This window comes from Cupressus sempervirens, chromosome 9 (assembly GCF_028749045.1).
Source record: "Cupressus sempervirens isolate cs-2001-9-10 chromosome 9, ASM2874904v1, whole genome shotgun sequence".
In the NCBI taxonomy this organism is placed as follows: Eukaryota; Viridiplantae; Streptophyta; class Pinopsida; order Cupressales; family Cupressaceae; genus Cupressus; species Cupressus sempervirens.
The window spans coordinates 684,799,921-684,815,551 of NC_143126.1; the positions used below are offsets into that span (position 1 = coordinate 684,799,921).

Consider the following 15,631-nt stretch of genomic DNA (forward strand, 5'->3'; position numbering starts at 1 on the left):
GACAAAATGCAAGTAACAACACAAAACTTTTCCAAGCTAGTTTCGCATTTCTCTAAGCTTGAATTTGATATTTAATTGCTTAATGTTGATCAATTGATCCATTTCAATTCGAATATCAAAGTGTTTTTACTGAAGGCCTTCGTCAAGTCATTTTTGTTTTTCTTTTTGTCGACCCTTTGCTTGATTTTTGAAGCCTTCACAGTCCGTTCTTTGCTTTTGAGTTTTTGTTTGCTTGCTTTTGGTCCTTTGGATTTGTTCATGTCATGCTCTTCGATTTCCTCTTTGATTCGGTCTAACCTAAGGATCAATCAGAGTTGTCAGTCAAGAGATATAGTCATTTTAGTGCCTCAAAAGTGGAAATTTTAGCTACAACAGCACGAATTTAAAAAATGATGTTATATTTTCATTTTGACATTCACTTTTTCAAAAATATAACATTTACTCACTTTTTGTTATGTTTTGAAGTTACTTGTAATTTAAATTTATAACTTAAACTGACTATAGTGCACTTTATATTATAATTTTAAGTTGAGTTACTTTTTCATTTTTCACTTAAAGTGACTATAGAACTATATAATTACTTTTTAAATTTTTTATTTTTAAATCAAATACTTATATAAATGTCACTTTAACTTAATGTTTATAAATTATATTGATTAATATGATGCATAAATGTTATTTTTGACTCAAATTGTTCACATTTTTATAAAAATTAGTGAAATACATAGCAAAATAGCCTTAAAGTGGACTTTTTATGTGCATATGCATGTAAAAAGCTATAAAAAGTGGAAACTTTTCATGCTATTGCCTACTGCACATAAAAACTCACCTTGAGGACATTTTTCATACCATTACATAAAAAGCTTGTAAAAGTGGACCTTTTTGATAAAATGACATGAAAAGTTGACTGTTTATGCTTGTACATCAAAAAGGTGAGATATGTTTATAAAATATGTGACTCCAAAAAGTGAGATTTTAGAGTCTTACACATTTTAAAATATGCAATGAGTCTCAAAAAGTGAGATTATGTCTCAAGACATATTTTAAAACATGCAACGGACTCTAAAAGGTCCGATTTTGCCTTCCAACATGTTTTAAAATATGTAATGAACATAAAGATGTCCTATTGTGTGAAGAAAACATGTTCTTGCTCCAAAAACCTCTGATTTTGATCATAACGTTTGATTTTCTCCATGGATTTGGATGGAATCACTTGCATTCAAAACGTTTTGGAGTGGTGATCATTTTGCCCTCATCAAAAATCAGTTTATTGCATGCAAAAACGTGTTTAAAACTTCCAATCTAGGGCACGAGTTTGCATAAAACTCCATAAATCTGCAAAGTTTGATCACGTTTTTGTATGGAATCAAGTCGATTTGGCCCTATTTCCTAATTTCATTGCATAGTGATCATCATTTTTGCGTTTAAACATCAAATCGTTTGGTTGGAAGATCACGTTTCTTGCTTGTTTTGGAAAAAACGTCTCAAGAACATGCAATCTTCAAAATGTTGGAAGTTGGAGAAGAGTTAGGGCACGTTCTGACATCTTGCTAACTAATCTCCTTGTTTGCTGCCCTTCATCATTCAAATTTACAAGATTTGAAAAGTTCTCACCATTTTTGAAGAAGATTTCAAACAAAGAGCATCTTTTCCTTCATTTTTGGCACATATTTTCATTTTGCCCTCATCAAAAATCAATTTATTGCACTCAAAAACGTGTTTAAAACTTCCAATCTAGGGCATGAGTTTGCATAAAACCCCATAAATCTGCAAAGTTTGATCACGTTTTTGTACGGAATCAAGTCATTTTGGCCCTATTTGCTGATTACATTGCATAGTGATCATCATTTTTGTGTTTAAACATCAAATCGTTTGGTTGGAATATCACATTTTTTGCCTGTTTTGGCAAAAACATCTCAAGAATATGCAATCTTCAAAACGTTGGAAGTTGGAGAAGATTTAGGGCACGTTTTGGCATCTTGCTAACTAATCTCCTTGTTTGCTGCCCTTCATCATTCGAATTTACAAGATTTGAAAAGTTCTCACCATTTTTTAAGAAGATTTCAAACAAAGAGCATCTTTTCCTTCATTTTTGGCACATATTTTCATGTAAGTGGACTTCTTCTTTTCTGCATTTTAATTCATGCTTATCCTTGCTGATTTTATGAATGAAATCGTTGAATGTATGCCATTTGTTCAAATCTTTGCCTTAGAATGTGCATTTTTCCTTTAAATATGAACTTCATTTTGATGTCTTTGGTTCTTCCCCAAGTTCCAAATTCGAATTTCATCTTTGGAATGCATTGCATCTTGGCATGTTTTGAGTTGTTTTCAAAGGTATGTTTTTTTTCTTTTGTTTTTGTGTGCTTGTTTTTCAATTTTTCTCCATTTGGAGAAATTGCAAGTTTTTTCCCAAAAATTTGTTTTTTCCTTCATTACATGCAAAAGCATTATCAACTTTCACATTTCGTTTCCATGTCATTACATCTCACATCTCATCCCACAAATGCAATTACATGTTTTTCACTTCATTCGCCATCCGCACATGCATGTAATCCCATTTTCCGTTTCCATTTTCATCCATCTCATTTTCCACTTCCACTCCACAACACGATTACACAAAATGCCTTACATGTAATTGCATCCAAAAGGTCCGATTTTGATTAAAAGTCACATTTTGAAAAGACAAACAGATGTCATTTTCGCTTTCCGTGTACTTTGACTTCTTCCTTCTTTCAAAAGTGACTATATAATTCATTATCTCACCTCCATTGCTTCATTTCCATCTTCATATACGCATTCGCACTTACATGAATAAGTACATGTTTCCATACATGTTTCCACCTCATAACATATTTTACATGTTACCCTTGATTCGCATCCGCATATACACGTAAAATGTACCTTTCATTTGCACTTACATCTCATTTCACTTTCCACTTTCCGTTACTTATTACATTTACACATATGCATGTTTCATTCAATAAAGCCTTGAAAACTTTAAGTCACTTTTGAAATTAGCAAATTTTACTTTGCATACATTCTCATATGTTTCACCTTCACACATTTTCATTTCATTTTCCATATCCACACTTTCATTTCATTTCATTTCACATTCCGTTCATTCCATTTCACGTTTCATTCCATTGCATATGCATATGCTTTCTCTTCAAAAGTCACTCTTCAAATCTTCACTATTGTTCCGGTATTCACTTGCATGGAGATTCCTTTTGATGATGTATTTGTGTTTTGGGATTTTTGTGTTGCAGTACAAGCACAAGAAATGTCCTCGCCTTCCAAATCCAAGGGCAAGATGAAATACTAATATGACAAAGAATTGGCACATGCAGTTCCTTGTTCAATTACGTCTGTTCTTGATAACGTGCTAGACACCAAGATTGGTCACTTAGATGTAGCTGATTTTCTATAAAGGATTGAAGCTCCAATTACACATGAAATGAAACGTATTAAAACAAGCAACATCCATTTGGTTTATACATTTGCCATGGCGGCCATAGAACCTAATTTTGTCTACGGATGTGCTCGGCGCTTCACTCCAAAGACAAGGAATATTACAGACGCTGACGGCAAGGTTATCATTAGCCTTGATTCTGAAGTGATTGAACAAATCTTCAAAGTTCGTCGAAAATCAGAATATGCTGATTTGACCAAAGAATCGTCATTAGCTTGTTGGAATGAACAAAAAAGCAACTATCAAAAGTATGCCAACTTTTACTAGTTAGACAACAAAAGAAGCAATTTTTCCAAGTGGCCAAAGACTCTTCATTGGTCAAATTTTAAACAAGAATACAAGGATCTCATCATCCTTCTCAGCAGAATTCGTGGTCTTAAAGATTCTTCCAATTTTGAACCATGGATGTACAAATTTATGTTTCAAATTATAGAGAACAAAGAACACATCTTTTGAAGAGAGCTTATCAGTACTACATTCTGTCAGCAGTGTAGGAACATCAGTTCCCTTTTACATGAATTCATATCTAGTTTACATTGCTGCTGCTATGGGATCTTTTTCAGGTCTTTCCACCAAAGGTGATTGTCTTCAAGTACCTATTTGGAAATATTATGACCAAATCACTTTGGCTAACAGTAAATACTATTACAAAAGAGTCCAAGATGCCTTCTTTGGACATTACAAGTGTCTGTTCGAAAAAAAGTTGGGTATCAAAAGAGTATCTGATGCAGCATGGGAAAAGGTAAACCAGTACGGCTGCATTTTTCTTCAACTTCCCACTTTCACATACTTGAGAATTGGGTATTTCAAAGGAGAGCTATATACCTTACCTAGGTATGCTACAGATCAAATCATTCTAATGGAGTTAGCCAGACAACTCATGGACGTGCAGAGTGATCATGTGTCACATAGGTTTGGATTTGGCATCACCTCAGCTAGGCCTTTATCTATTTACAATATTCAATTGTTTCTGTGCCTAAAGCGAAGAATATGGAAGCAGAGTTGCAATTGATTACATTGAAAAAATTCAAAGCTAGATTTGATTTTGATTATTGAGAGATGAACTCTCAGATAAAGAGGGCCTATCCTCATGTTCATCGCATTGAAGATATTTGAATTGACATAAGAACAAAGCTTGATATTATGAAGATGGATTATTGCAAATTAACCTTCCAACAAATAATCGATCTTAATATGTTGGAAATTCCTCCAGATTTCCAAGTTGAAGATGATGGCGATATCCTTGATCCAGAATTCCATCAAGCTGGTTTTGATAAAATGTGCCCTTTCCCTATTCAATGGCAACAAAAAAAGGATATATCTATTATGGACAGGTTTCAATCCATCTTAGCAAACACTAACAAGTGGTTGAAAAGTAAAGGCCTAAAAGGGGTAAATCCTAAAATGGGTCTGGATTGTGGAAGTTTTGGTCCTCATGGCAGGAAGTCACAACTGGAAATTACAGGGAAAGATAGTGCTTCATCTTCAAATGTCAAGAATACTCTCAAATTCAAATTATAGGGCGGAAAAGGAACTAAATCATCTCAAGTTCTTGAACCAATTCAAGAATCAGTGACAAAATCAAAAGAAGAATTGGAAACAAAATCCAAGAAAGAAGATTTAGATGAAGAAGGAGAAATTAGGATCACATCTCCTCCAAAGCCTGCACGAGCTTGCACGTCTTCTTCACATTAACAGCCCTTTTTGCATGAGGTTGATGATGATGTAGATTCATTTTCTATTGTTTTCACTCATTCCATTCCAGTCTCGAAAATTAACACCATGGCTCTTCCGATTTCATCTGCTGCTCCTCATGTTCCTGCACATGATCAATTTGAACACTTAGCAAATGTGTTTGAAGATTTTTTGACTCTTACTAGTGGTCAAGTTTCCCAACATGATACATCTTTTACAAGATTTGAACTTTTCATCACAGAATCTTCACAACATGTTCCTATGCCTATAGTAGTGCAAACTGAATCCTGTTCAGTCACTATAGATATAAAATCTGGATCAATGCCAATGGTCTCCACTGTACCTGCTTCTACAGATGAAAGTTTCAGCCTACCTAAATGGTTGAGTAGAATAACAACAAAGAGAAGGAAGGAGGTTGTTCCTCTTGACAATCTTCCTGTGAAGAAGACTAAATCCAAATCTCTTAAAGACAAGATTGTTTTTAGAATTTTGGTTAATTCTGACAAAACCAAGTATGTTGAGGTTGTTGAGCCCTTAGTAGATAAACTTGTTGAAAAACTTACTAGCTCTGATTATAAATTTACTAAGATTGAAGTTGGAAAGCAATCTCGTTTGAGTTCTTTACAAGATGCTCATGATGCATTGGCAAATGTATCAAAAAGTAGTCATGAGCTTTGGGAAAAGAAGAATCAGTTGAAACAGGAAATACCTCGTTTGAATAAGGTCATCCAGAAACAATCTTCTCAAAATGTTGTTGTTACATTGCAAACATCTAAAGAGAGAAGGTTGATTGAAGTTGTTAAGTCTTGGATATAGGAAATCATTGTCGAAGGAGTTCAAGCTATCACAGAAGCACTTGCAATTCTAAGGTGTGTTAAAGAGATGAACAAAATGGAACTAAGCTTAATTTCTTCTCTGACTCAAGAGGCAGATAACCTGAAGGAAATCCTTGAGGATTGGAATGAAATGATTAAATTTGATCTGAATGCTATGGTCTCATGTGACGTTCTTCCATCATGTGAAATGTTTTTTAGATTTCAAGGACACATTGGTTACAAAGAAGAGACCTTAAGAAAGTTGATCACAAAATTGCAAGTGGCTCTTGAAGATTGTCAAGCGTTTGAAACAAGTCTTACTTGTGATTTGGAGCAATTGGGATGCCATGTTACTGATAATCTTGGTAATCTTTTGGCAATAGAGAAAGTGAATTCATAATATACAATCAAGATCAATGCTGATGTAGATTCTGAAAATTTTGGTTCGCACACAATGAACAAGTTCGTTTTGTACAAATCCTTGACAAAACACTTGTTAGATAATACAATAGCAAATTTCAAAGTTGTGCAATCAGCATATGAAAATGCAGTGAGAATCGAAGCCATATCAAAGACTATGGAGATTGCTGATCTTCCCACAGTACGCGACGTCATTGTGAAATTCAAGGCATTAAGAAGCAATCTTTAAGATTTTTGTGTAATTTATTTTTCATAGTTGTTTAGAATGCATTACATGAAAAAGTGTAATTGCATGTATGCAAAAGATGCAATGCGAGTTGCATGTGTAGTTGCATGTAACCCTTTAGTTTCTGTAGTTAGACTTGGTTAAAGTTGGTTGAGTTGCTCCCACTTTTTCCTCTCTCTTTTTCTCAACTTCTTTGCCTACATAAAGGAGTGCCCCCCTCATTGCAAAATCATCATTATCTTTATGCAAGAGTGCTCTAGAGAAATTGTGCCGGTAGAACTTTGTCTGTGTGAGCATTATTTTGAGAGAAAGTGAATACAAAGGAGCATTTGAGACTTAACTTTGATTAAGTGAAATTGTCACTTGTATGAATTGTAAGCTTTGTCTATAATTCTTTCAAGTTATCTTTGATTCGTAGTATCTTTTGTTATCGATATTGTATCTTGTGAATTGATAGAAAAGAGTTAAGCAACAATTATAACCCGAGCTTTTACCAGGAATAATTGTGAAAATCCATAGCTAGAAGCTTTGTCTTAGCTTGTATTTTCGTCTTAATTCGTAAAATAGTTAGATTGTTCTTACTTTTAGGAGTCTTTGCACCCTAATAGTAAAGCTTTTACCATATAGAAGTACGATCGGACTTAGAGCCAAACTAGTACGTTTTGGCTAGCCTTTGAGTTAGTAAAAGTTTATCGACATCACTGTTTCCAGCTCTCGATTGAAGTGTAATTAGAGATTCACCTTGCCCATTATTCACCTTATGAATAAGTGGATCCTTTCTTGAAAGTTAAGAAGAAAGGATAATAGTAACACCCTGTTTATAAATCTCTCAATTTCTTGCTTACCTTGAGTTGATCCAAGGAACGGTGAGAAGGGGGAGCCTTCCCTTTAAGGTAGGAGAGACTCTGTCTCACACACTGTGGCTGGTCATCCTATTTTGCGCCTGAATTTTACCCAAAACTGTCAGTTGCAAAATATCCACCCAACAACTCCATACTCCATATGCTGCTTTCAACACATGATTTTGGGTATTGTGTTGATGCCAACTAGGAATCAAGATCGCTGCCTTAGTGTGCATAGCCCACAATTTCTTTATGATTTTCAAATGGTGACCATTTAGATGCTTCAACATTCCTGTTTCTATTTGCTTATTGGGTGTTTACACTATGGATTCTTGTATTGTTGTGCAATTAATTCATCTCAACTTTGACTAATCTCATTTATTTCTACACGTTCAACATTCTACTAAGTTTGTAATCTCTACATATTAGGGTACAAATGAAAAGTATTTCCATATTGTGATATTTACGCATTTTAACCGTGAGCAACATCACAAGTTCCAGATTGAAATCATAATTTATGATAAAGATAATTCAAGTTCTTTCGATGAATAAGAAGATTCAATGTGTTACATCCCTGACTACAACCTTCAAATACTGTCTCTGCCCAGTCCAACTCAATTGTTTATAAAAACTTAGTAGCTTGGAGACAACAAAACTGTTACTTTCTTTTCTGGCCTTCAATGGTCTATAGTGCAGTTGTAAAAACCCCTTTTCCCGAGCTTTAGCTAACAATTAACTCGTTATGGTTTCATGTTAAAATGAAAAGTTCGTTATTCGTTATGATTTCATGGAAAATGGAATATTGGTCAATCGTTATGATGATAAATGAAATGGAAATGGATGTCTAATATGATTATATGTTATGGTAATTTGGACTTTGAAAAATGATGAGCAATATGTTGTCGCCATGATAAATTTTCACTTGCAAAAAAGTGACGAAGGGGGGAAGCATTGTCATAGAAGGATTTGGGCACAAGGGCACCACCTATCATTTGGCAAATAGGTATGAGTCCCAAATCACCATGGCTAAGGGTAAACGACTAGGCAAGCAAGGGTATACTTTGGATGACCATGAGCTAACCAATTATCAAATGTCATTGAATAATAAAAGAAAAAAAATTTCTCAGCAGTGACAAAATTTGTTACCTTTTATAATTTGAGAACCTTTTGTTGTGTAAAGCATGTCTTAATATAACGACAGCGTGATACCTATATATACTCATACATGTACATACATATATACATGTACATGCATAAGTTGATTAAGATGTATACGCCTATTTTGAATGTATACATAAAATACATATGTTTAGGATTTACACATGTATACATGTATGTGTACATACACTTGTGAGTATAGGTATGTACGACGATGTCCTTATATTAAAACATTAAGTGGGTGAAGTTATTATTTTCCCACCTTGGCTATGGTTTTAATATTGTTTCGTGAGCAGTCACGTTGTTAATTGTCTCGTTGGGCCTTATGCCACCATGGTGACCAAGATTAATAACAGATGCGCCACATGTAATTCTCTCCGCCACTCTTTTCTTGTTCTTGCCATAACCGAGCATGCTAAAGAAGCAAATATATATGCGGCGAGTTCATTACCAAAGGCACCTTCGATACCACGGTAATTACCAAGCATTGAAGCTCTGAGTTGCCATCTTTCCCAACCACAATAGCTCTGTTATAGCATTCATTTTCCCAGTCACAATAGCTCTGTTATTGCATCCATTTTTTGCCACGACAGCTTTGTGATTTGCATTGACCGCAACCCTATTCCATAGTTACATTGTGTAAGAACCTCTGATTATAGAAACATATTTATTGAGTGCAAGTGCTGCGAGTCTCCACTGTTGGGAGTTCAAAGTCTGCAAGTGCCTGGAACTGATTGCTCAGCCAGGAGGTGGTGATCATTTCTAGGTTATGCATTTTTTCTAATGTTCTTCCATTCAAATAAAAGGGGGATGATTTCTGAAACAAAAAAGGGAAATCTTTAAACTAAATCTGAAAGATGTATTTTTTGTTCCTCACAATGGCTGTACATTAGTATAAGTATTGAAGATCAAGTTACAACCTGAACAGTTGAATTTATTTTTAAATATTAGTTTTCATATTCGAATACTGATATCATATCAGAATACTGAATTCATAGCAAAATATTGCTTTCATGTCAAGATATTGAATCCATATCAGAATATTGATATCATATTCAATATTGATTTCATATCAGGATGCTGATTTCATTACAGAGTATTAATTTCACAATGCTGATTTCATATCAGAACTGAGTTTCATAAAGAATTCCATTCTAGTGCAAACATATTCAGGGACATCCCCCATATGTCTATGAGGTAAGGGACAACAGTCTCAAGGAGAACCAGTAATTAAGTTACAAGCAGCATGAATCTTTTTGTAAACTCATAAGCCTAGATTGAGCAGATGTAAATGGTTGTGATAAAACAATGCTTAGATCTTCACCCCTAGAGATTCATTAGGGATGACCGGTAAGGTTGAGATGAAGGGAGTGAATTGGTAATCATCAATAAGTAGGCTAACCCTGCATGAAAAGGAGAATGAAATCAGTAGAGATGAAATGAATGTAATCAATCTAGATCAACTAAGTCAGCTCATGGTAGTCCATTGTATGTCTTGTTGCCAAGTCGAGCAGTGGGTTGACATGCTAACACCATGATGCTCAGTGGTTGGACAACGGTGTCACAGGCCTAATCCCAGGGTAGGGAGAGCCTTTCTCAGTAGAGACTTTGTGGGGATATTTAAGGGTCTGCGGTTACGAGGTTAAGCCCTTGGCAATGCTTCTCCTCTCCACCAAATACAAGGACTTCCACAAGACAAAGAAATGATTTACGTCTAATAACAAGTATTTTACTCTAGAAGACATGGTAGATGTTTAATATCATTTAATTGGTAATCGTCTTTTTCAGTTATTCGGTTATAGCCGTTGGTTCTCTTCCATTTGAATATGTAAAGTGGTTGTAAATTTTTCTTCATATGATTATAAAAGCTACCTTTTATTAGCAGAAAAGCTCTCCCTTACCATTAAGTAACAATTGGTTACGATGGTAGTTATATCCATCATATTTGTTGACTGAATACTCCTTTAATTGTTAGTTAAGATATTTCCGGTAAACTGATTATAATCGTTAATCCCTTTCATATGAACATGTAAAATAGTTGTTATAACTACCTTATCATGATCATGAATATGGAAGGTAACCATGTCAATGTTATGATAATTATTAGCTAAGGCCCGGGAAAAGGGGTTTTTACAACTGCACTATAGACCATTGAAGGCCAGAAAAGGAAGTAAAAGTTCTGTTGTCTCCAAGCTACTAAGTTTTTATAAACAATTAAGTTGGACTGGGCAGAGACAGGATTTCAAGGTTGTAGTCAGGGATGTAACACGCTGAATCTTCTTATTCATCGAAAGAACTTGAATTGTCTTTATCATAATCTCATCTTTGTAATTGCCATTCTGAAAACTTAGCAAACACTGCTATTTCACCATCAAATAATGGTCCTTTGGCAAGCACAAACCTTGGTATGGGCTGGCGTGTTTAATTCTTTTCAAAGTCAACTTGTTATCTTCGGATACTATTTTGCCAGCGCTAATATCATGGGTTTCGGATGGTTGTATTGGAATAATATAGGTAGTTAATTTGGCTGCTCAGCTTGATTAGGTTTCATTTAGATGGGCTAATACTCATTAAGACTTTTGGAGTGCAGGGTAATGCCCTGTTATCTGTAGCATAATCGGAGGATAATAGGGCATTAGCTCTGAATAACTCTTCTGAGAGTTTGATCAAACATGATTTTGTTCTGATGAATGATGCAGAATGGGTGGGTCTATCTTCGTTAGTGATTCATCAATGCTTACTGGGTTTGATTAGAATTCATTAAAATCGTATTGTGCTCTCTTTTTTAGTCTTATTGTATTGCCTATTCGGTTTTAATGATTTGGAAGTAAGGTGATTTAGGATATAGACTCATTGCTCAATCTCCTATGATGCATATGATATTGGATAAAGCTGCTACATGTCTGGCAGATAAAGTTGAGCATTAGCATTTAAATACATGTATTGGTTTACGAGTAACTTGTATTAGTCGATCCCCTATCACTCTTCAAGGATTAGTTAGGTAAGGCTTCTCCAAGTTATTTCATTGATGTATTGAGGAGATTTCTTGGATGTAACCATGGTTCCTTTTCAATTCCTAAGATTTATGTACTCTTGTGATCTAATAAGAGATTATATTAGCATTTATTACTAACCTGTTTGATTGCAAAGCAAGTCAGATAGGGATGAACAAATCTAGGCGCAAGGCTGCATTATAGGATATATTGGAACCCTTGCGAGGATGGCTTCATAAAGTGATTTATATGATTATCATTGTAATAAACTATTTATTGTAATAGATAGGAATGTCTGACTAGGGTATGCCCCTTTTATAATGTAATAATATAGGACTGAGGTCTTGGGCTAGACTAGAGGTTTTCTTTCCCCATTCTTTCCTACCAGTGCCCGTTTGAACGGTGGAATGGTGTTGTAAACATTTTTATTAATAATAATATTATATCATGGCCTTGGCCATTTACCGATCAATAAAAAAAAATTTTAAAAAACTAATTTAACCAATCATTCAATTTCACATGAAGCCTCAATGGCCATAAAGGAACATTTAAACTTGAGCCAAAAATTGGGGTGTAACAGCAGTTTAGTCAATTCATAACACTTCAACAGCTTTTGATAGCTCATTCAAACATTCACGGTGCTTCCTTCCTCATACAATTTTATAACTTATAATCATTGGTGTATGGTATGTAAACTCTTGTGCAAAAATGGAGCCTCTAAAATTACAGCTCCATCACCCTGAAGGGGCAATGTTTTTAGGGAGGTTGATTGTGAAGGGCAAGTCAAAAATGTGAAGTTCATTCCCAAGACCCGCATTCAGTCCATAGAGACAATGGCGCATGAGAATGTGGTCCAAGTAATTGCAACCAATAAAAAGAATGTAGGCCTATACTTGCTTTGGTTGAAGCAAGATATGAGCACATTTTGTGAACACCATGCACCATACACTCCTTAAATATGGATGGCTGGATGGATTGATGGGTGGATGGATGGATGGACGGGTAGATCGATGGGTATATAGATGGATAGATAGATAGATATATAATTGATAAGAAGCGAACCTCTAGATTAATTTCCCAAGACTTAATAGAGAAAAAAGCCACTAATTCTCCACGAGAGGATAGTACAACAGCATTATAGCTAAGGATTACAAATACATGTGTATCCCTTGATGCTAACAAGTGAGTCTCTCAAATGTACATTCGTTGATGTAAAAAAGAAGAGTAAAAAGCCTGCTAGATCCCCTGGCCACTCAACAAGAAGAAGAGATTACAAAGCCACAAAAACTACCAGACTAACTGCATTGTTCAATAGGTACTATATGTTGAATATGAATGTTGCTACTGTAATTACTTTTAGTAAACATTCAACCAGAAGAAATATATTTCTTTTATCCTATTTATTCTTACCAGTTCATTTTGGGTGTAATGGCTTCGTGTCATCTACACAGACTTAGCAATCACAGAAATAGATTGAACAGACAACAGCAGGTATTAAATAAGTGCAAAGGTCCATATGTAACTATAATATACGCACCTTTGCTGTCTCAAGCAATATATGAAGATTGTTCGGAAAGCGCTGTAAAAGATTATTGAAATGTTCTGACATACCTGATTTAGTCGAAAAATATATATAATTGAGAACATGTGATCTACAGTGGAGTAAAACAAAGAAAACAGATAAAATCATCTATTTAAAATTCATATTTGGACATTGAGCACCATTTACAGATTCTTTTTCCATCTAAAACATACCCTTATGGTCCTGTGAAACAACAGCACATTGGGCCTCAGCATAACGCTGCATAAATAAGAAAAGTTGGTGACATGAATTTCCACTCATCTAAAGAAAACTCTTATCACAATTACAACTTAATATTTCCAGATACAATATGCTTTTACACCTGAACGAAAAATGAAGTTCACTAGATTAGATGCAAGAGATTTAAGATCTAAAAGAAAGACATAGGTAGAAAAAAGAGATTGTGTGATACCAGAACATCAAGATAGACTGGCTATCTAGCTTCATCATAGAATTTATGATTAGGTTTCCAAGTGAATTGAGTTGAAGATTTGGGTTAATTTTGTTTCCGGTCTGTGTTTGTGATTCATCTTCAGGATAACTTGCCCAATTTGTATCAAACACTAAAAAAAATTCTTCAGTTTTCTAGTTAAGAAAACAATTTTTGACAATATCTCAAGCAATTATGGCTGCACAACAAGTGAATTTTATTCTGCTGCAAACAAAGAGATACCAAAAGACAGTGAAGTATGAACAGAGTTAGAACAGATCTTGTGAATAAAAGAAGTGAAATGTGAAGAGGCGGTATAAAAAAGCCAGAACATACTGCATGGAATGTGATGAGACTAGCAAAATCCAGCGTATGAGCTGAAAGGAAAGGTGTGTATACGAGTTGCATTCATGCTGCGACAGAGTGCTGCATTCATAAAAGGAATGAAGTGAACTTGACAGGTAGGTGCCACAATAGAGCAAAGGGAGATTAGAAGTCCATAGCAGACAAAGAGGGTTAGTATAGAAAGTACGAGGAAACAACAACAAAGAACAGAAATTGAAGTTAGTATGTGGGCCAATGCAAAGGATAAAGATCGATAGGACAGTGAGATAAATAGATTGAGATTCTGAGATTGTGTAGTGACAGTGTTACTAAGATAGTGTACACAGAAGAGTTTTATCTGTACGAGGAAATAACAACAAATAACAGAAATTGAAATCAGTGCATAGGGCCAATGAAAAGGATAAAGACTGATAGGACAGTAGGGGAAATAGATTGGGATTCTGAGATTGTGTAGTGACAGTGATACAGAGAAAGTGTAAACAGAAGAGGAGTTTTGTCTAAAAACTTGTAAATAGCTCCTATCAAAATTAATCAAGTTTGGAATTTCCTGCCATAAATGGTGTTTGATGTGCCAATACTTGATTTTGAACTTTTCTGCAAATTTAGTCTTTGTTTGGTATAACCTAGTGAGTTGAACTGTATCAATTTGTATCAGAGTTTGGTGTTTATTTGTGCTAAGAAAAGACCTACAAGAAGCCAATACGGCATACAAAGGACGGGGTCAACGAGGAAGAGGACCCAGAGGCGTAGAGCCTGGTTATGCAGACGAAATAAAAGACCTGATAGAACAAATGGGCACAATGGAGGCAGCTCAAAGAAGATCAGCTACTATACAGGATGTCAGTGAAGATGAGGAAGAGCATACTGTTATAAGAGAAGAGCAAGAAAGTTGGCCAGGATTTGATATAAGGGGAGAGATTCATCAAATTTATTACCACAATAAACTCAAAACCCCAGTTTGATCCTCCAAATATCAAAAGGGAGAAGAATTATTGGATTGAATTAGTGAAACACGCACATATTTTGAGTCTGAAAATACAGAAGAAGATTAGAATGTCAGGTATGCATGCAAAAAGGGATCACTTGCAAACAGATAGGCAACAAAGAGGGAAGGATTTAATTAGAGTGCAGGATCCAAAGGTTACCAAAAATAAGTCAAAGTTATAGCCGGCAAATTACCAAAACATTTTGTTCAAAAAATTCCAAAATTTGAAGCAAAGGAGAGCAGTGTTGAGCAGTACACTAGAATTTTACTGGCGAACTATAAGAGCCAGTCATCTAGAAAAGACGCCAAGCAGATTTCCAGATATTTTAATGCCCTATGATTATCCATCCAGGATGAGATAAGTCTGATTAAAACACATGGTGTGGACGAGGCATATCCATATGCCATCAAAGCAAAAGACAAACTCAACCGGAAGAAACAAAACTGCTCCCAGGGTAGAGGCATTTTTTTACGTAGAAAAGGACAACCAAACAGTGGAAAGAGACTTTCAAATAAGCAAGTGGAAGCAAGCACATCAAGTGCAAGCATGCAAAAAGGTAATGGACAGCAGTAGCACTGGCAAAATAGTATCCAAAGATAACAAGTTGACTTTGAAAAGAATTAAACACCCAAGCCCATACCAAGCTTTGTGCTTGCCAAAGGACCAT

At 35.1% G+C, this 15,631-nt stretch overlaps 1 protein-coding gene across 1 annotated transcript in view; it reads right to left on the reverse strand.

Annotated features, from left to right (window-relative positions):
• The window catches only part of APC7 (tetratricopeptide repeat (TPR)-containing protein), a 316,090-nt gene that overhangs the window by 83,088 nt on the left and 217,371 nt on the right, over positions 1-15,631 (reverse strand). Inside the window, exons 9-10 of the mRNA XM_089801665.1 lie at positions 13,377-13,422; positions 13,159-13,232 (exon numbers count right to left, since the gene is read on the reverse strand). Of these exons, the coding sequence (XP_089657791.1) occupies positions 13,159-13,232; positions 13,377-13,422 (120 nt within the window). The remainder of the gene's footprint in view (positions 1-13,158; positions 13,233-13,376; positions 13,423-15,631) is intronic.